Below are 23,544 nucleotides of genomic sequence, written 5' to 3'. Positions count from 1 at the left end.
TAATATGTTGTATATCGTTGCTTTTGATAAATTAAACATATCAGCTAGTTCCGAGACCTGACGTCCCATCTGATGGTTATAATACACCAGCTGAGCGACTTCAAAAGTTCTTTTTCCTGGCATTTTATTTTTCATAAAATTAAAGCAAAACGTTATAAATTGCAATAGAAAATGACAAAAAAAGTCGAAGACACAAGAGAAACCAAAACGCATGGGCCCAAATCTAACGGGATCACCCAAAAGAGAACGGCAAAACAATTTACCGTAGCTGTAAAAACACTTTATTGACAGCATAAAATTTGAATGTTTTTAGTTTTTTAATTTTATAAAATGTTTGGGGAATGTTATTTAACAATTCTTTTTGCCATTAAGTTCTAGGAAAAATTTAGAATCGAAATAAATTATAATTGAAAAATAATTCTCACTTTTAGGTACATTTATTTTCAACTAAACCCAAAAACTTAGTTTTTTTTTTTGTTAGTAAACACACTTTATTGACATACTGTATATGCATTTGATGTTGGAAGAAGAGGGTTCAGGGTATGCCCTAGTCGGGAGCTCCCGACTAGAACCTCTTACCTGTTTTGTAACAAAACGTGATCACTTATATCAAGATTCATAATTTTTGCTTTATTATTATCGAAACAACGTTTGTCATATCGTGCATTATGGTCCATATTCGGCTTAGCTTGATTTCTTAAATATTCTTTGTCTACCTAATCTTTTTCTTCACTAATTGGAAATAGACCAAAAGGTCGAGATTCTTTGCCGATCAATAATTCTATTGGGCTAACCTTATCGATTTTCCGTGCAATTCATGACGAGTTGAACAGTTTACGCATCCTGTCACGTTTTTTAACACACTCTTTGAGTGTTTTTATTAATCTTTCTACTTGGGCTACTTGCACCGGTAGCAATCAAATATAAGTCATTTTCTTTTTGCAAAAACATTGTTCACGAAAACCTGAGGAGGCAAATCAACGACCTTGATCTGCTATTATTCGAGTGGGCAAACCATATAGGGACACGACCAACTTCAAGGCTTTAATTCAACTTTCGGTATTTATATTTAAAGTAGCTGTAATCAACACATCGTCTTTGTGAACGATTGTGTATGTGTGTGCTAATGTACCCAATGCTTTTATTATTGCGCGCTGAAATACAGATGGTGCGTTCTTTAGGCCAAAGAGCATGGCCTAATAAAAATTTGTACTGTCCTTCTGGCGTAACAAAAGCTTTTCGCTTTTTTGAATCTGGGTGAACAGGGATTGGTAGAAACCACATCAGAAGGAATCATCTTCGACCCCATAAAGTATATATATTCTTAATCAGCAACAACAGCCGAGACGATCGAGGCATGTCCGTCTACCTGCCCGTCTGTCCGTATGAACGAACGCAAGGATCTTAGAAACTATAAGAGCTAGAGACTTTAGACTTAAGAATTTTAGCTGTAGGTCCTCCTATTCCAAGCGCAGATCGAGTTTGTTTCCGATAGTCGATAACTTACTCCGCTTCCAAGCAATCGATAAAAATCGATATCGATATCCTGTTTTTTGGGCAATTTTGGTATATAATAAGAGCTAGAGTCACCAAACTTGTTATATAGCTTCTAAAATAGAATATATATATGCATTTAATGTTGGAAGAATAGGGCTCAGGGTATCGGGAAGCTCCCGGTAGTCGGGTAGCCACACTTTCCTTAAGCATATTACATTAAGCACCGGAGTCACAGCAGCAGCAAATAGACTCAACGGATAAACTTATTGTTTCTTTTGGCGGGGCACTGTGTGGAGTTATATACACCTTTCGTTAGTCCTGTTGTTTCCATTTGCGCGGTCTTTTGGAAACGCTAATGCGAAATGTCTCATCTCGTCGCACTTAAAACATATTATATTGGACCGGTCTTTCGCTCCAGACGTACTGCCATATTTGCGAATCTTTCCTTTTGTGCAGCCTCTTCAGCCTCTTCAATGCAGGACGACACTCGGCATATTTGTGGCCAGCCTCTTTCAACAGCGCGATTGAACTGGCTTCTCAAAACTTCCTTTAGTTTCATTTCACCAATCAATTAGTCGCTCAAAGTAGTGTAACTACTGTTCTCTCCGTTACTATTGTTCAGACCTTACTCAGCAGCAGATTCTCTCTCTTTCTCTGCTACTATGCTCACACTTAATTGCAAATATGCGGTACAGGTAAGGAAAATTTTAACGGGATGTATCAATCATACGTCACCATGTCACCACAAAAATATGTGAGCGCATCTACAGTGGCATACAGAAACAACATACATCTGCGGCATATACGTACATAAATTATTTCAATTTTCACTACTTGCCGCAAGTAGGTGGCCGGCCAACACACGTTTTGTTTAATAACTTTTAATGAAATTTAGATCTTATCGTGCTTAGAAATATTCGTGTATTACTTGTTTTATAGCTATTAGATGGAAGCGGGGAGGTAGCTGTTTCTGTAAAAACCTAAGGGAATTATTAATCAAGTAAGAGGTTCTAGTCGGGAGCTCCCGACTAGGGGATACCCTGAACCCTCTTCTTCCAACATCAAATGCATATATATATTCTATTTTAGAATGTAAAGTTTGGTGACTCCAGCATCTTATTATTTACCAAAATTGCCCAAAAAATAGGATATCGATATCGATTTTTATCGATTGCTTGAAAACGGAGTAAGTTATCGACTATCGGAAACAAACTCGATCTGCGCGGGAACTAGGAGCACCTACGTCTATTTCAAGTCTCTAGCTCTTATAGGTTCTGAGATCCTTGCGTTCATACATACGGACAGACGGACAGACAGATAATACATTTTTTGTTTAAATAAAGGAAATCTAGCCTTATAGCTTACTTTATTAAAAACTATACCAAACAATTCTCCACACTAAATACGGACAAAACAATCCAAAAACAAGTAATAGGTTCTAGTCGGGACCTCCCGAGGAGGGAACCCTCTTATTCCAACACTAAATACTTTATAAAAAAAAAGTTTTCTTGGCAGGGTTCGAACTCACAACTGACCGCATTACTTGCTGACGACTCTACTCAACAGCCACACCAGCAAAAAAACAAAAAAAAATACTTTCCCCGGTAGAGCTCGAACTTGCGACAGACCGCACCACTTGCTATGCTTTTACTCAACAGCCACACCAATAATTAAGTATTATTGAGAAAAAAACGAACTAAAATAGTAGAACAGAAAACAGTCGCAACTACCATGCTGCTAGAATGCGATAGAACGCGAAGCAGACGCGCATGAATGTGTTGCGTTCATACATACGGACAGACAGATAAAATTAGATAAACTTAAATCTAGCTTACATTTTTTGTTTAAATAAAGGAAATCTAGCCTTATAACTAACTTTATTAAAAACTATACCAAACAGTTCTCCACACTAACTACGGAGAAAACAATCCATAAACAAGTAAGAGGTTCTAGTCGGGACCTCCCGAGGAGGGAACCCTCTTATTCCAACACTAAATACTTTATAAAAAAAAGTTTTCTTGGCAGGGTTCGAACTCACAACTGACCGCATTACTTGCTGACGACTCTACTCAACAGCCACACCAGCAAAAAAACAAAAAAAAATTTCCCCGGTAGAGCTCGAACTTGCGACAGACCGCACCACTTGCTATGCTTTTACTCAACAGCCACACCAATAATTAAGTATTATTGAGAAAAAAACGAACTAAAATAGTAGAAAAGTAAACAGTCGCAACTACCATGCTGCTAGAATGCGATAGAACGCGAAGCAGACGCGCATGAATGTGTTTGTTTGTTTGCATTTATATAGAAATTCTTGAAGTATTCGCTAGCTGCCTCATCCAATTGCGCAGTTACATATAACTTGTTTTTTTCTTAACCGGTCTTTATGAAATTTTCTACAGTATATCTTATTGCACCATAGAATATTTGTGTATTCTCAAAAAGTCAAAATTGTGGCTTAAATTGGTGGGACCTACAGCTAAAATTTTAAGTCTCTAGTTCTTATAGGTTCTGATATCCTTGCATTCATACATACGGATAGACAGACGGACATGGCTAGATCGACTCGGCTATTGATGCTGATCAAGAATATATATACTTTATGGGGTCGGAGATGCTTTCTTCTGCCTGTTGCATACTTTTTCATTTTGCACAAATACAATATACCCTTTTACCCATTTTTAATGGGCTTAGGGTATAAACAGAGAGAGTTTTTAGTTAAGAGTGATTGACGTGTTTTACTTGTGCTCCAAGAACAGTTAAAGCCTGCTTTTCGATTCTACATTTTGCATTTTTATTGCTTTATTTAAATGCTTTGATTACTTGTGCAAAGTGCTATCTGTTGTGCAGCGTAAGTCTGTTAATTATGGCATTAATTGAACGAGGCGTCAGTTGTTATTGTCAGCTTTGATTCTTTTGTTTTGGTGCTCCCTTGTGCATACACTTGTTGTGCGTGTGTTCGCTGGTGCATATTTCTGGTAGTGCATTGCGGTCTCACAAATTGTTGCTGTTACCTTTTGCTCCAAATAGTTTTTTCGTGTTTTTTTTTTGAGCGTTTGCTCGCTCTATTTAAGTGCATCGTTTTTCGCTTCGCTCTGCGCTCATTTTTGAGCAACTTTTGTTAAGCTTAAGCCCAAGCAGAAATCATTTTGTGCTGTAAGAAACCTTGCACGTACAAGCAGGCTGAAGATTCCGCACCTAAGCAGTTCTCGAGTAATTTTGACTCGAGTTTTAAGTTGCTTAGCAGAAGTTATCCAAACTGCCTCAGCCCCTGGGCGCAAAGGTAGGCCTGCGCTCTATCTAGCCCAGATTGTTTAAAGCAATCATGGTGCCTCTTTGGACCCGCCAACTCCTATACTACCTACCCATCAGCTCCTAGATTAACTGTTGTTCCCCTCGTAGGCATGATTTTGTGTCTTGACTTACGTCTGACACCAGTCGTGAGTTATTGGCAACCCATATTGCTAGCAAATCTTCTGATAGCGTGTCAAACACCAAATTTGACTTCTCCACTCTTCGTGATATAGCATCATTCAAAATTAATGTTTCACACGATTTGTTCCCAATCATTTGTGATCCTAAATGTTGGCCTCCTCACATGATTGTTCACAAGCTTAAGCAAAATAAACGAAACCAGCCTTTCCCTGTCACCCTTCCGGTTCCCTCTGTAGAAGGTACCGTTGCTGCCGCAAAGAGCTAACTTCGTCTTCCGACCTAGTTTCATTCATAATCAGAACGTCAGAGGTCTCATTTCTACTCTTAAAACCCTTTTTATGGCTAGCTCTTCCTTCGATTGGGATATAATCGCATTTTCATAAAAACGGTTAACCATTTTTGATTTTGAAGATTTTTCGAACAATTTTATTTTGCATAGAAATGATCGGCCGACTCTTGGTGGGGGGTATTCATTGCCGTTAAATCCACTCCCAGTCAGAAACTTTCTGTTCTACTTCGCCTACTGATGCTGAGATTGTCTCAGTTAAGGTGTCCATTCCATCACGAGATATCCGTAATACATTCTCATCTACAAGAAACTTCTTCTGATATTCATGTTTATATGAAGCATGTTACTTGTATTAAAGAAATTTCTTCACACGCGCGTGCGTGATAATGACATATTTAAAGTGTTAAGTGATTTTAATTTACCGAACATCTCTTGGTCATTATTAACTGCCGAAAATTATCAAGTAGCCTCAAAGCAGCATGACTTTATTAATTGCATGCTATACCTTTCGTTGTTTCAAATCAATTAAATTTCTAATCATTTGAATATAACTCTTGGTCTTATATTTATTAACTACTACCTTTTTGCTAATGTGTCCAGGTCCCTTCCTTCCTGAGGTTGTATTTCATTATACTCATTCATCAGCTATCAATAAGCCCTTTCGTTCCTTTCGCAAGGGAAACTTAGCCTTGCTCAATCAACTTATTATGAAACCGATTGGTCTTTTTTATATAACTCGGTTGATATGAATATTGCCATTAATTTTTTGTATAACACTCTGAACTCCATCTTAGATGTTTGTATTCCTAACTTAATTCCCTAAGTTGCTTCTTCAAAGCCACATTAGTTCACTGCCAGACTATCGAACCCTCAAAATATTAAGTCTAATCAATGTAAAAGTTTAATAAATCTGGTTCGAGTATCGACTTGACTCAATATTTCATTGCCAAGTCGAAATTCTTCCTTCTGAATTCTCAGTGTTATGAGATTTACCTTTCTCGTTGCAAAAAAACAATTTTATCAAAATCCGAGACAGTTTCATAATATTGTAAGCTTGAAGCGTGAGTCCTGCTAACTTTTTACAATCAACTCTTCCGTCTATCCTAATAATAATTTGTATACCCTGAACCCATTAAAAATGGGTAAAAAGGGTATAATATATTTGTGCAAGTGTATGTAACTGGCAGAAGGAGGCATCTCCGACCCTATAAAGTACATATAATCTTGATCAGCATCAATAGCCGAGTCGAGCTAGCCATGTCGGTCTGTTTGTCCGTCCGTATGTATGAACGCAAGGATCTCAGAACCTATAAGAGCTAGAGACTTGAAATTTTAGATGTAGATGCTCCTAGTTCCCGCGCAGATCGAGTTTGTTTCCGATAATTGATAACTTACTCCGTTTCCAAGCAATCGATAAAAATCTATATCGATATCCTGTCTTTTGGGCAATTTTGGTAAATAATAAGAGCTAGAGTCACCAAACTTGACATATAGCTTCTAAAATTGAATATATATATGCATTTGATGTTGGAAGAAGAGGGTTCAGGGTATCCACTAGAAGGGAGCTCCCGACTAGAACCTCTTACTTTTTTTTTTTTTTTGCTGGTGTGGCTGCTGAGTAATGCAAGAAATGCGGTCAGTTGCGAGTTCGAACCCTGCCAAGGGAATTTTTTTTAATTTTCAATTTATTTGGTGTTGGAATAAGAGGGTTCAGGGTATTTTCCAGTCGGGAGCTCTCGACTAGAACCTCTTACTTGTTTTTTTTTTGTGGCTGGTATGGTATGTTGAGTAGAGACAGCGGTAAGAAGTGCGGTTAATTGCGAGTTCGAACCCTGCCAGGGGAACTTATATTTTGTTTTTTTGATTTATCTTTGTTACTACTAAAGCAAAATTTGGTGTTGGAATAAGAGGGTTCAGGGTATCCCCTTGCCGGGAGCTCCCGACTAGAACCTCTTACTCGTTACCTCTTCTCTAATTCTATACCTGCTATTATTATATCCCATTCCGCTCTGCTTTCTGCTCTAAATATATATGACAATATTCCTAGTTGTTTACTCAAGAAGTGTAGTTCTTGTCTTCTTCCACCATTGCTAAAGCTTTTTAATCTATCCCTTGAATATTCTGCCTTCCATCTTTTTGGAAACCATCTTATATCACTTCTCTCCACAAGAAAGTTGGAGAGTCTAATATACAAAATTTCAGGGGCTTTGCAAAATTTTCCCCTATTTCTAAGTTTTTGGAGAGTAATCACTTCGAATTTGCAGTGTTTCTGCAAATCAGTTGTCTCCCCTGTTCAACATGAATTCGTAAAGAATCTGTCAACAATGACCAATCTGCTAGAATTTAACTTTAACGATCTTTTTATAACGATATATAAGCATTGCATGTTTCGGGTTATAACGGTCTTTCTCGAACAAATTACAATGCGACCGTGACAGGACTCACAGGCTGCAGTCTAGTTGAACAAAGTGCGAAGTGCTTAATGGCATAATGCCAAGTAAAACAAGTAAGAGGTTCTAGTCGGGAGCTCCCGACTAGGGGATACCCTGAACTCTCTTCTTCCAACATCAAATGCATATATATATTCCATTTTAGAAGCTATATGTCAAGTTTGGTGACTCTTATTATTTACCAAAATTGCACAAAAGACAGGCTATCGATATTGATTTTTATCGATTGCTTGGAAACGGAATTAGTTATCGATTATCGAAAACAAACTCGATCTGCGCGGGAAATAGGAGCATCTACATCTAAAATATCTCTAGCTCTTATAGGTTCTGAGATCCTTGCGTTCATACATACGGACGGACGGACATAGACGGACAGTTACATATAACTTTGGATTTCTCTCAACCGATCTTTATGAAATTTTCTACAGTATATCTTATTGTACCATAGAATATTTGTGTATTCTCAAAAAGTCAATTGCATTTAAATTGTGGCTTATATTGGTTGGCATTAAAAGTTGGGTTATTAACTTTATTTATAGCTCTGGGGTGATATCGGGGAGGTGGCGATGGGTATAAAATGAAAGATACTTGACATATATATAATATTCTAGAAGCAACATATCATGTTTGGTGACTCTAGCTCTTATTATTTACCCAATCTGCTCAAAAAACAGGATGTCGTAACCGTATTTTATCGATTGCTTGGAAACGGAGTAAGTTATCGATTATCGGAAACAAACTCGATCTGCGCAGGCACTAGGATCACATACATCTAAAATTTCAAGTCTCTAGCTCTTATAGGTTCTGAGATCCTTGCGTTCATACATTCGGACGGGCGGACGGACGGACGGACGCACGGACGGCCAGACAGACGGACATGGCTAGATTGATTCAGCTATTGATGCTGATCAAGAATATATATACTTTATGGGGTCGGAGATGCTTCCTTCTGCCTGTTACATACATTTGGGTTTCGCACAAATACAATATACCCTTGTACCCATTTTGAATGGGTTCAGGGTATAAAAATTAATAAAAATAGATAACGTTTACGAAAGCTTTCCAAATTTACGCATTAATGTCATTAGAGTTTTACATTCCCATATCGAATACATATCAGTATATGAGTTCTAGACTGATTATATAGAAGCTTTCAGCGGAATCTGTAGCCCACTTATGCACTGCGATAAAGCAGAAAAGGCAATGGTGCTTTTAACACTATCATATGTCAGGGTAAAATTAACAGAAAAAGAAGACCCACATTTAGGTATAGCAACTACATGGTTAGTACGCTTAGAAAAGTAAGAAAATTCCAGTAAAACAATGGAATAGAACGAAATTGCGAAACATATCGACGCATTTCGTTACAAATTTGCTAAATCTTACAAATGCACCATTAATGATTCAGTTATAAAAGCGGAAACACTAAAAAACTATACAGAAATATTAGTAAGAGAATACAATAATATAGTTACCTTAGTAAATATATATATAAATAAATACACATCTGAGCACAATAGTAAATGTTTAAGGGTAAATAAAATCCCTAAACACAAGATTGATTGCTGTCACCAATAGGCGACATATTCAGATAAACGTGCCAGAAAGTCTAAATCAATTGGCGGAGTTTGTTCCCTACCAATTAATAGAATTAAACAAATCAATTCAACCAAGCGACGCTGAATCCGATAGTGATATTGAAACACTAGAAGAAAGCGATCCAATCGAAACCAAACAGGAAATAATAAAAATTTCTGAAATGGCTCAAACAGTTGTAGAATTTGTTAAGCTAGCCACATCTCTGATATCAGAGTTTGACGCTAAGCCGGAAAATCTACAATCTTTTCTAGATTCTTTGAATCTATTAGAAACCTTTTAAGGCACACATGAGCTAACAGCCATAAGCCTTATAAAAACAAAGCTAAAATGCCATGCGAGAAATTTAATAAGTAATGAGCAGACAATTGCTGCAATCATCACGCAACGATCAAATCCAGTAAAAGGAGAATCGGTAGAAGTTGTATCTGCTAATTTTCTAAATCTACAACAGAAAAATAAAACGGCTAACCAATACACCCAAGAGGTGGAAAAACTAGCAAAGGCCCTTGAAGGCGCCTATATCAGTGAAGGTCTAAGCCAATCACTTGCAAACAAATACAGCATTACAACAGCTGTAAAAGCTATGACTCAAAATTGTTCAATTGATAAGGTAAAACTTATCATGCAGGCAGGCAAATTCACAAATATGAATGATGCCGTTTCCAAATTTGTCAATAGTTGCACGGGGATAACAGGTCAAAGTAACACTGTCCTGTATTATCGACGAGGTGCAAACAACAATAGTAGAGGAGGCCGATGTTATAATCGTGGCAGAAATTACAACCACAACAATTACAACCGTGGCGGTAACAACAACAACAAAAATAATTACAATAACCGTGGAGGAAGACGAGGCCAAAATCGAGGAAGACGCCGAGATAACTCCAACCAAGGTAATAATAACAATGTGAGAGTGGCGCAAAATGCGCCGGAAAACTCTCAGGACCTTTTATGAAACAGCCAGTGAATGCAAAGGTTCATTCCATCAATTACAGTCATAATATATATGTCACTTTTTATAGTCATTCATCTGAAAATAAACTAACATTCCTAATAGATACTGGTGCAGATATCTCACTTTTAAAAATAAATTCAGATAATTTTAAAATTCAAGAAGAAAAAATTATAAACATCCAAGGCATAGGCCAAGGTGTAATAAAATCTTAACTTCAATAGAACTTCAATCAACAAAATATATTATTCCACACGAATTTCATTTAGTAGATTCAGATTTTTCAATAACGTGTGATGGAATAATAGGCTTTGATTATCTTAAAAATTCAACTGTCAATTGGATTTCAAACCAATTGAAAACTGGTTTATAATTAGACCAAAAAAAATTTAAATTATCCTATTTATGTTCCGATAATATAGTGCTGGCAACAATACAGTTCTTCTGCCACCCAGATCCCAAGTAATTAAAAAAATAGACATTAGTACAGTAAATGATGATATATTTGTTCCTAATCAAGAAATACATAATGGAATTTATGTTGCAAATACAATAGCTGCATCCAAACATGTATACATTCGCCTTCTAAACACAACTTATTTCGACCAATTGGTCAAAGTAAACAAAATCCAATATGAAAACTTAACAGATTATGACATTCATAACACTAATTCAGAAAATAGAAGCAAGCAAGTGCTTTCAAAATTAAAGGTAAATTTTACAGAACAATTCAAAAGTCAACTAACAGAATTATGCACCAAGTATAGTGATGCGTTCGGACTGGAAGCCGAACCAATAACAAAAATTAATTTTTATAAACAAACATTAAGACTTAAACATGATGAACTCATCTATATAAAAAACTACAGAAGCCCGCATAGCCACGTCGATAATAATAAATACATAAATAAATAAATAATAAATGACAAAATCGTAGAACCGTCCGTATCCGAGTATAACAGCCCACTCTTGTTAGTTCCGAAAAAATCATTACCAAATTCGGAAGAAAAGAAATGGCGATTAGTAATTGACTATCGCCAAATCAACAAAAAACTACTTTCTGATAAATGCCCTCTCCCTATAATTGATGATATTCTAGACCAACTGGGCAGAGCTAAATACTTTTCATGCCTTGACTTAATGTCAGGTTACCACCAAATTGAACTTAAAGAAAATTCAAGAAATAGAACATCTTTTTCAACGAGTCTTAAAATAGCACAAAATTCATTTCAGAGAATGATGACTATAGCATTCTTTGGTTTAGAACCCTCTCAGCCATTCCTTTATATGGATGACTAAATGGTGATAGGATGTTCCGAAAAACACATGATTAAAAACTTAACTGATGTTTTTAATGTATGTAGGAAATATAATCTCAAGTTGAAAAATGTTCATTTTTCATGCGTGAAGTGACATTCTTAGGTCACAAATGCACTGCCAAAGGAGTATTGCCAGATGACAAGTAATTTGTCCTGATTTTCGAAAAGAATTTTGCATTATAACAGATGCTACTAAACAAGCTTGCGGAGCGGTTCTAACTCGGAACCGTGACGGAATTCAGCTCCCAATAGATTATGCATCTCGTTCATTTACAAAAGGGGAAAGCAATAAGAGCACAACAGAACAAGAGTTAGCGGCAATTCATTAGGCAATTACCCATTTTAGACCATATATTAATGGCAAACACTTTACTATTGAAATGGATCACAGACCATTGACATATCTTTTTTCTATGATTAATCCCAGTTCGAAATTAGCTCGCATGCGGCTAGAGCTTGCAACATAAAGTCCTGAAAGTCACTACCAGGCGACAAAGTAGACAAAATAAAAACTGTACAGTAGAAAATTATGAACTTCTGCAAAGGCAAAGTTATAAAAATGTATATAAGCCCAACGCACATTAAGTCATTACAAATGATGAAGTACGAAAAGTAGTGACCTTGCGCATACCAGAATCGAAATGTTTATTTAAACATAGAAATAAAATTACCGCAAGAATTGAAGTTAGCGATTTATATACTAATGGAATCCTCGACTTAGGTCAGTTCTTCCAAAGGCTTGACACAGAAGCAGGTATATTATAAACAACTAAGAGGTTCTAGTCGGGAGCTCTCGACTAGTGGATACCGTGAACCCTTTTCTTCCAACATCAAATGCATATACATATATATTCTATTTTAGAAGCTATATGTCAAGTTTGGTGACTCTAGCTCTTATTATTTACCAAAATTGCCCAAAACACAGGATATCGATATAGATTTTTATCGATTGCTTGGAAACGGAGTAAGTTATCGATTATCGGAAACAAACTCGATCTGCGCAGGCACTAGAAGCACCTACATCTAAAATCTCTAGCTCCCATAGGTTCTGAGATCCTAACATTCATACATACGGATAGACGGACGGACGGACAGACGGACAGACATACGGACATGGCTAGATCGACTGGACTATTGGTGCTGATCAAGAATATACACTTTATGGGGTCGAAGATGCTTCCTTCTGCCTGTTACATACATTTGGATTTTGCACAAACACAATATACCCTTATACCCATTTTAAAGGGTTCAGGGTATAAAAAGAGATACAACAAATACTGTCTACATACCATTACGACCCATTTCAAGGAGGTCATAGCGGCATAACAAGAACGCTAACGAAAATAAAAAGACACTACTACTGGAAAAATATGACACGTCATATAAAAGAGTACGTACGTAGATGTCGAAAATGCCAACTGTCTTAAACAAAGACGCACACAAAAACTCCTTTGACTCTCAGAGAAACACCTGTGAATGCTTTCGATATAGTGATAGTGATTACAGTTGGTCCGCTACCCAAATCGGAAAATGGCAATGAATACATAGTCACATTAATTTATGACCTTACAAAATACTTAGTAGCCATTCCAATAAAAAACAAAAGCGCAAATAATGTCGCAAAGGCTATATTCGAAAATTTCATACTCAAGTTCGGTCCAATGAAGACGTTCATATCGGACATGGGAACAGAGTATAAAAACCAGATTTTAACTGATTTATACAAGTATATGAAGATCAAGAATCTCACCTCTTCTGCATATCATCATCAAACATTAGGGACAATAGAACGAAGTCATCGAACATTTAATAAATACATTCGTTCATACATCTCTGCAGACAAAACTGACTGGGATGTCTGGATTTAATATTTCACTTTCATTGCTTCAACACGACACCATCAGCAACGCATGAGTATTGTCCATACGAACTAGTATTTGGCAGACTACCAAAAAAGTTCATAGAATTAAACAAAACTAATTACACAGATCCTATTTGGCTAGAATTATGTTAGAAAAAGCCAAGGCTTATAGGAAATTAGCATATGATGAAAAAACATAAAATTTTGAATTAAAAGTAGGAGATAAAGTACTTATAAGAAACGAAACAGGGCACAAATTAGACCCAGTATATTTAGGACCATATATAGTAGAGAAAATAGAAGATAATGACAACATTTTTATTAAAGATAGTAAAGTTAAGAAACAAAAAGTACATAGGCTAAAAAAATATATTCAATGAAACATTTCATGTAAAAAAAAAGTTCTGATCAACCTGAAAAGAAAAATTGTTTGTTTTATTCTTCCAAGAAAGCTTTAAATAAAATAAAACGTAAATTCAAATATATTAAAAATAAAAATTTGTCAACGAACATAAACGTTAAAAAAAAAAAACAGATAAAATTATTTTCAAAACATTAATTTATAATAGGTAACAAATTTATTTTATTTTTTTTTAAATTAAATACAACATATTAACACTAACACTAAATGACTACATGTATTACGTCATTTCTTTAAATAGGGAGGTGTAGCATATCTACCATTCCATTATCATAAATCAAAGGGTATAACAATCCGTCAAATAGTTCACGCACTTCGCACTGTTAGTGGCTTCGCAAAGAAGAGTCTAATGTACAATGAAAGATTAGCAGATTAAGTCAGGTTACTTAATATAAAGCAGAAAACATATTTTTCATATATTCTGCTCAATGCCAAAATTGAATCCGCCTTCAACGAATTCGTTGGAGGTGGTGTGGGTAGGTTCCGAAATTCTATCGTTTATACATACGGACGGCCAGACGGACAAGGCTAGATCGGCTTAGCTATTGATGCTGATCAAAAATATATATATATATACTTTATGGGGTTGGAGATGAAATTTTAGCTGTAGGTCCTCCTAGTCCATGCGCAGTACCAGTTTGTTTCCAATGTTCGATAAGTTATCCCGTTTCCAGGTAGTCGCTCAAATACGATATCGAAATCCTGTGTTTTGAGCAATTTTGGTAAATAACAGGAGCTGGTCAGTCATCAAACCTGATATATTGCTTATAGAATAGTATATGTATCATGTATCTTTTATTTTATATCTATCGCCCCCTACCTGCTACCACCACAAAATTATAAATTAAGTTAACAACCCAACTTGTATGCCTATCAATTTAATCCAATTGACTTTTTGAGAATACACAAATATTCTAAAGCACATTAAGATGTTTCATTAAGATTGGTTAAGAAACACGCACACAAGTTATGTGTTTTGACTGCGCACGTGTTAGCAGCAGCTAGCGCAAATTGCACTTCTGTATGCAATCAACAGCATTGCGATTGCATTGTTGTCTGTGCTGCAGTTTGTTGCGAGTTCGAATCCCACGGAGGAAACAATTTTTTTTTGTCTGTTGAGTAGAGGCGGTAGCTGTCAATTCCAAATTCGAGCCCTGCCAAGGGAACTTTTTGTTCTCAATTTATCCTTATTACTACAAACGAGCGCGTAGCGCGATCTGCATTTGGTGTTGGAATAAGAGGGTTCAGAGTATCCGGTTCAGGGTATCGAGAGCTACCGACTAGAACCTCATACTTGCTACTTTATTGCCCTGTGCAGACTCTTTTCCACTAACATTGGTTATGGGCCCAGAGTCACAAAAGTATAAATAAGACACATTGAGTCAATTTCAAATCGTGAAGTTGAACGATAAAAACTACGATGCATGGAGTATGCAGATCAAAAGTGCTCTAATTCACAAAGAACTATGGGATGGAGTCTGTGATAAACTGGAGGTCAGCAAGAGCAGTATTCAAGGATAGGGCGAACAAGAGAGATGTACAGAAGTTTTGTTATTAAAGGATCGTTAAACTCTTTAGACCATCGTTTAATAAGTACACCTTTTGCCTCATTAACGATGGTATCTATGTGAAGATTGAAACAGAGTTTAGAATCAAAAATTACGCCTAGATCCTTAACTGTTAGTATACGTTGCAAAGGGATATTGTCGATTGTAAAACTGACAAGAGAAGGTGTAGTACGATTAAAAGACATAAACATACACTTTGAACAATTTAGATGGGGAGATCATTTATAAAAAGAGTAAAGGTCCAAGATGACTACCTTGAGGAACACCAGAAGTAACGTGAACCCGTTTAGAGGTAGTCAGCCTCAGCAATACTCTTTGGGTCCTACCTTTTAAATAAGAATTAATGCAAAGCAAAAGAGACAGGGGGAAACCTATTCGGTCAAGTTTAAAAAGTAAAATGTAATGGTGCACAGAGTCAAACGCCTTACTGAAGTCAGTGTAAATGACATCAGTTTGCATTTTCGGAAGGAAAGCATCATTTACCAAGGAAGTAAACTCAAGCGATTCTTTACGAATCCATGTTGAATAGGTATTTGATTTGCAGAAATGCTGCAAATTCGAAGTGATTATTTTTTCAAATAATTTAGGAATAGCGGACAGTGTGCAATGCCCCTGTAATTTCGTATATCAGACTTCCCACCTTTCTTGTGAAGAGGAATGATATAAGATTCTTTCCAAAGAGATGCAAAGACAGACGTTTCAAGGGATAGATTAAAAAGCTTTAGCAATGGAAATGGAAGGGAAGAACTACACTCCTTGAGTAGACAACTAGGAATATTTCGCCTTTTTAACTTTAAAAGCTTTTTATACCCTGAACCCATTAAAAATGGGTATAAGGGTATATTGTATTTGTGCAAAATCCAAATGTATGTAACAGGCAGAAGTAAGCTTCTCCGACCCCATTAAGTACAAATATTCTTGATCAGCATCAATAGCCGAGTCGATCTAGCCATGTCCGTCTGTCTGTCCGTCCGTCCGTCCGTCCGTCCGAATTTATAAACGCAAGGATCTCAGAACCTATAAGAGCTAGAGACATGAAATTTTAGATGTAGGTGCTCCTAGAACCCGCGCAGATCGAGTTTGTTTCAAATATTCGATAACTTCCTCCGTTTCCAAGCAATCGATAAAAATCTATATCGATATCCTGTTTTTTGGGCAATTTTGGTAAATAATAAAAGCTAGAGTCACCAAACTTGACATAAAAATAGAATATATATATATATAAAAATATATATGTATATATATATATATATATTTGATGTTGGAAGAAGAGGGTTTAGGGTATCCCCTAGTCGGGAGCTCCCGACTAGAGCCTCTTACTTGTTGTTGTTTTTATTGGAAGTCAGATGCAAAAATAACGGTGACTGTCGCGTTTCTTGATCTCTGCAGAGGCAAATGAAAGAAGAATTGGAAATGATAGCTGTTCATAGACAAAAAATTGATGCCTTCGAACTGATGCTTATCAGTTGTTAAAAGTATTTACACACATTTTCTTTGCGTCAATATTATTTACACAATGCATTGAGTAAGTAAAGTTCTAGTTGATGTTGATCTGTTAATTGGAATTTAAGCTAACTGTTAACAGTTAAGTTAATAGAAAAATTAAAGCATTTAATTAGTAATATGCCAAAAACAAAGTAACTATCAGTTGAGCATCTAGCCGAGATTGTAACTAAATTTAAAGCTGGTACTTCTGCATCTGAATTGCCAGATTTTTACAAAATATCGCGAAAAACGGTGTACAATTTAGTTAAAAAGAAAGACACACACGGAAATTTGGAAAATAAAACAAGAGCTGGCCGAATACCTGTGTTGGACCCAAGAGAATGCAGACACATAATACGAGTTGTACTAACAATCCCATTATAAGTCCTGTTAAAATTGCTGAAGCTTCGAAAATGTTAACTGGAAGGAAGTTGACATAAACACCTATGTTGCTCGTAAAGTAGTTGACATTACCCCAACAAACAAGGAAAAACGTCTCGCATTTGCCTTGGGGTACATAGAGAAGCCTCTCGAGTTTTGATTTGATGTTTTATGGTCAGATGAAGTTGCGTTTCAGATTCACGGATCCTTTGGCAAGCAATTTTTGCATCTCCCAAAACAACTAAAGGGTAAAGCAGTTCAGCCAATCAACAGGTTTGGTGGTGGCACGGTGATGTTCTGGGGCTGTTTTAGTTATTATGGATTTGGAGACTTGGTACCGATAGAGGGTACACTAGATCAAACTGGAACTCGGCAAACGGACTATTCTCCACGTATGACTGGATCCTACAGCAGGACAATGTTCCATGCCATAAGGGTCGAGTACCAACCAAGTTCCTGAAAGACCTTAATCAGGCGGTAGTTCCCTAGCCCCCACAAAGCCCCGATGTGAAAATTATCGAAAATATTTGGGCTTATGTTAAGAGTCAGAGGACCGTTGATAGAAATTTGGTCCAAATTAACTCTTGAGTTTGCGCGCAACTTAGTCCTGTCCATACCAGCAAGACTCTAAGCAGTCATTGATGCCAAAGGTGGTGTAACTAGATATTAATTGATTTAATTATATGTTTACAAAATATTTCGTTTAAATTGAATATTATACACATAAATCAATGAAAGAAACTGTGTGTAAATAATTTTGACGCAAAAAAAATGTGTGTAAATACTTTTGACAACTGATGAGCCTCAGTTCAGTGCTTATATTTTAAGCCCATGAACAGTTTTAATTTCTAATTTTTCTTTCATTTGATTCTGCATAGATGTAGAAACACGACAATAACCGTTTTTTTGGTATCTCAGAACCGAAGCAGCAGCAATAAGCAATTAAAGTTGAAAGCTCAAAAAACTACAAATTGTGTAAATTCATTTGACTACCTCAGTATATAAATTCGTTAATCCAAGTTATTGACAAGTTAACTGAAGTAAGCATTGATTTGCAAGACGAGTTAAAAGTAATTATATTGCTGTCATGTCTAAGCCCGGAATATGAACATTTCGTTTTTGCAATGGACGTTGCAATATTTTGATGTACTTAAAATAAACTTTTTGGCAAAGGCTGAAAGAATATCACAAAATTCTGAAATAGGCAACAAACAGAAGGCATTCTTCGTGAGCGCTTGTTCGGAAAAAAGTGAACACAAGAACGAAGGTCGCGCAAAGAAAGATTGGAAATTCAATGGAATGTGTTTCATTTGCGATAAACGCGGGCACACATCGGCGGAATGCAAAGAGAAGCGAGAGCAACAAAAGCAGTGCGAAAATTAAAACGAAGGACGGCAACAAAAATGTTTGTACACAGCCAAAAATAACATGCAAGTAAAGGTGCCTGGACAGTGGCACCACTACGCATGTGTTTTGAAATAAATTTGTTTGTGTCGTTTAAAAAGAAACATCACGAATTATGTAACCGGCAGACAAATAAATATTCACTATATTCTATTGAATAATGTTTTGTATGTCCCGTCGTTGCATATAAACTTCTATTCGGACAGCAAAGTGTGCAATAGAAAGGCATCGCTGTTTTTTATACCCTGAACCCATTAAAAATGAGTATAAGGGTATATTGTATTTGTGCAAAATCCAAATGTATGTAACAGGCAGAAGGAAGCATCTTCGACCCCATAAAGTATATATATTCTTGATCAGCACCAATAGCCGAGTCGATCTTGTCATGTCCGTCTGTCTGTCCGTCCGTCCGTCCGTATGTATGAACGCAAGGATCTCAGAACCTATAAGAGCTAGAGACTTAAAATTTTAGATGTAGATGCTCCTAGTTCCCGCGCAGATCGAGTTTGTTTCCGATAATCGATAACTTGCTCCGTTTCCAAGCAATAAATAAAAATCGATATCGAAATCCTGTCTTTTGGGCAATTTTGGTAAATAATAAGAGCTAGAGTCACTAAACTTGACATATAGCTTCTAAAAGAGAATATATATATGCATTTGATGTTGGAAGAAGAGGGATCAGGGTATCCCCTAGTCGGGAGCTCCCGGCTAGAATCTCTTACTTGTTATCTGTGTCTGTGAGCTTGAATTTTCTGTAGTGTGAGCGACAAAAAAGGCGGCGATGCCCTTCTACCACACAAATCATATGTACTTCTTACTCTATTGCGAACAAAAACGAAGACGACTTTGGACCTGCCGCGTATAAAACACGTAGCCCCATTATTTTATACTGCATGTCCACTCTACATGTTTGTCTAGTGGTTGTAGGGACTCAAGCAGTCAGGCAGAGCGTGGTGGGGCACTCTAGATGACGCGTTAAAAATGCTGAGATTTAAGGCCACACAAAATGAACCATGCTTGTAAAAATATTTCAGAATATACGTTTATTTTTGTAGGTGTATCATCCACATAGATTTAATAATAGCTTGTTCCAAACGCTGCTTGTGAAAAACTGTATATAATGTGCCTTTAGGAGAAATACGGATTCCAAATAAGCTGAAACGAAGGCAAATGCAGCAAAGCAGACGTGGTTAGATACCAATCACTTATTGAATCACTTACGTATCTAGCCATTTCGACTAGGCCAGATATAGCTCATTCCGTATGTAAGCTAGTGCACCGGAATACTGATCCGCATCACGAGCATGAATCTGCCGCAAAGCACGTCTTGCGCTGCCTGGCAAAGACAATTGACTTAAAACTCCAATATCGCAAAACTGGTCAAGGCTTGCATGCATTTTTCGATGCAGACTGGGCTAATAACAGTCTGGATAGAAAATCGTATACTGACTTCGGATTTTACCTTGGAGGTCCAGCATTTCCATGGGAATCGAAAAAACAAGGAGTGGTCGCTCAGAGCAGTACTGAGGAAGAATGCCTTATCAACGACGGCAGAATATATCTGCGACGACTACTGGAAGAGATTAAGTTTCATCCCCCAACAGAGCCCGTGGAAATCTATGGTGTCAATTTGAGCGCTCATCAAATTGCAGCTAATCCTGTACTCAATAAGCGAACAAAGCATATCCATATTAAATAGCATTGCATACGAGAGGTTCTATCATTGAAAATAGCTTGTATTAATTTGTGGGAAACAAATAAAAATGTTGCAGATATCTTAACAAAAAATGTACAGAATGAAAAGCATCAGAAATTTGTTACGAGATTAGCTGGAGCAAAATAACAATAAAGCAAAAGTGTCAGCAGATAGGGGAAATACATATATCAGGTACGGAAATATCCACCCGAAAGCCCGTTCACTGATGTTTAACGCTGGGATTTTAATCAATACCTGATTAACCGAACATCGAATTGGGTTAAGGAGGTGTAGGCAACAGTTGCGAAACTTACTCAGTGAATCTGAAGCAATATTGAAAATAGGACTTATAGATAGTTATGTTCAGCTCCCTAACGCTTTAGATAGTTTATGCCCAATCGATTAAGCTGTTTTTTACAGTTTAAGCAAACGGCATATTGGTACTCGCATATATATACATAATGCTCATGACATCCAAGCAATCAGGGCTTCCCGACAATTAATTTACGCACTTCGCACTGTTAGTGGCTTCGCAAAGAAGAGGGGCATTCCTAATATAATGAAAAATTAGCAGATTTAGTCAAGTCACTTAATTTGAAGCAGAAACATATTTTTAAAATGTTCTGCTCAATGACAAAAATGAATCCGCCTTCAACGAATTTGTTGGAGGTGGTGCGGGTAGGTTCTGAAACTCATTCGTTTATACATACGGACGGCCAGACGGACATGGCTAGATCGACCCAGCTATTGATGCTGATATAATATATATATATCTATATACTTTATGTGGTCGGAGATGAAATTTTAGCTGTAGTTATTGCTCTTGCCTTTGAAATAAACGTTCGTTGTGTTCACACTGTTCCTCGTGTGCTCTCAGTTTTATTCGATTGTCATATTTTTATATCCTGAAAACATTAAAAATGGGTAAGAAGGGTATATTGTAAAATGCAAATGTATGTAACAGGCAGACGGAAGCTTCTCCGACCCCATAAAGTATATATATTCTTAAGCAGCATCAATAGCAGAGTCGATCTAGCCATGTCTGTCCGTCCGTCCGTATGTATAAACGCAAGGATCTCAAAACCTCTAAGAGCTAGAGACTTGAAATTTTAGATGTAGATGCTCCTAGTTCCCCCGCGCAGATCGAGTTTGTTTCCGATAATCGATAACTTACTCCGTTTCCAAGAAATCGATAAAATACGGTTACGACATCCTGTTTTTTGAGAATATTGGGTAAATAATAAGAGCTAGAGTCACCAAACATGATATGTTGCTTTTAGAATATTATATATATGTCAAGTATCTTACATTTCATACCCATCGCCACCTCCCCGTTACCACCACATAGCTATAAATAAAGTTAATAACCCAACTTTTAATGCCAACCAATATAACCCACAATTTAAATGTAATTGACTTTTTCTGAATACACAAATCTTCTATACTGTTGAAAATTTTATAAAGATCGGTTAAGAAAAACCAAAGTTATATGCAACTGCGCGATTGAATGGGGCAGCAGCAGCAGAATTTCTGTATACATGTACACACACGCATTCATGCGCGTCTGCTTCGTAACTGGTCATTGGTAATTACATCTTTTTTTTGTAATGTTATTTTAGTTCCTTTTTTTATTATAAGTACTTAATTGTTGGTGTGGCTGCTGAGTAGAGGCATAGCAAGTGGTGTGGTCTGTCGCGAGTTCGAGCCCTACCGGAGAAAGTATTATTTTTTTTTTTTTGCTGGTGTGGCTGTTGAGTAGAGTCGACAGCAAGTAATGCGGTCAGTTGCGAGTTCGAGCCCTGCCAAGGGAACATTTTTTACTTACTTGTTTTTGTAATGGTATTTTGGTTCCTTTTTACTTAATTGTTGGTGTGGCAGCTAAGTAGAGGCATAGCAAGTGGTGCGGTCTGTCGCGAGTTTGAGCCATGCCAAGGGAACTATTTTTATTAATTTATTTGGTGTTGGAATAAGAGGGCTCAGGGTATCCCCTAGTCGGGAGCTCCCGACTAGAACCTCTTACTTGTTGTTACTGCTAAATTAAACGAGCGCGTAATGCGAGCTGCATTTGGTGTTGGTAGAAGAGGGTTCAGGGTATCTCCTAGCCGGGAACTTCCGACTAGAGTCTCTTACTTGTTATTACTACTGAAGCAAACAAGCGCATTTCGCATTTGGTGTTGGCATAGGAAAGTTCAGGGTATTCCCTAGTCGGGAACTCCCGACTAGACCCTTTTACTTGTATCAAAATGAATTTTTCAGAAAGTAAAAATTTTTTTAACTTTTTGATTTTTACATTAGAACATGTTACACACAAATTATTATTTTAATCACACAGCATAAATATAGTTGTCATTCTTAATTTCAGACTTCGAGTGATGGAAATCAAACCACAAGCACACTCTCAATAAACTTGAGCAAAGCCGATGCTGGAACGTTTCTATCATGTAAGGCATACAATCATGCTATTCATTCTGATCCTCTAGAAGATGGTTGGAAATTGGATATTCAATGTAAGTAAATTTGTTGTTGTTGTAGATATTTGCAGACAGATTCGGCTTCTTTCACTTGACTAGGAGATTGAAAGCAAGAAACTTATCGCGCATTCATAGACAGATATACTATATATATAAACTATGTTTGAGGTTGTTGTTGCTGAAGCTTATCATTAAAAATTTCAATTTTACACAATTATATTCGTACAACGTAAAGATTGGTATTACTTACTTTCCGTAAGCCAATTCAAGTTATGGTTTTACCCAAAAAACAAAAAACAGCACATTTTATTTAACGCAGCTAAATCTGCAAATATGCGATGTACGGTGTGGGAGATACTGGTGCAACTAAAAGTGGAGCAATTCGTATTTCACATTCCCTTTTATAAAAGGCATTTCAAATGTAAGCACTATGCCCTTAATTTATTTGTTTAAGACAACCGGGAATTCTTAGTCGTAGAGAGCTTTGAGAGATATCACGCTTCATCTGTTAAAAGCACATGAAAAGGGGGTGAAAAGATGATTAAGGACTCGAAACAATGCGGAACATAATGCGTACAATCTCCAAGATAGAGAGTTTTATGAGAGAGTTGTAAATATGAGAAGATGAAACAGCGTTTTGTCTTGCTTCTCCATAAATGCAACTTTTTGTCTTAACCGACCGTAAGAGATAAAATTTTAATCTTAGGTACCTTATG

General features: G+C 36.8%; 1 protein-coding gene across 1 annotated transcript in view; it reads left to right on the top strand.

Annotated features, from left to right (window-relative positions):
* The window catches only part of LOC115760380 (hemicentin-1), a 697,894-nt gene that overhangs the window by 327,805 nt on the left and 346,545 nt on the right, over positions 1-23,544 (top strand). Inside the window, exon 8 of the mRNA XM_030701676.1 lies at positions 22,720-22,864. Coding sequence (XP_030557536.1) covers positions 22,720-22,864 — 145 coding nt within the window. The remainder of the gene's footprint in view (positions 1-22,719; positions 22,865-23,544) is intronic.

The sequence above is a fragment of the Drosophila novamexicana genome, unplaced genomic scaffold (genome assembly GCF_003285875.2).
Source record: "Drosophila novamexicana strain 15010-1031.04,08,12 unplaced genomic scaffold, DnovRS2.1 tig00000434-arrow-pilon, whole genome shotgun sequence".
NCBI classification, from domain to species: domain Eukaryota; kingdom Metazoa; phylum Arthropoda; class Insecta; order Diptera; family Drosophilidae; genus Drosophila; species Drosophila novamexicana.
Note: the sequence above shows the minus strand (reverse complement) of the source record. Positions and strands in the feature narration are given on the sequence as shown.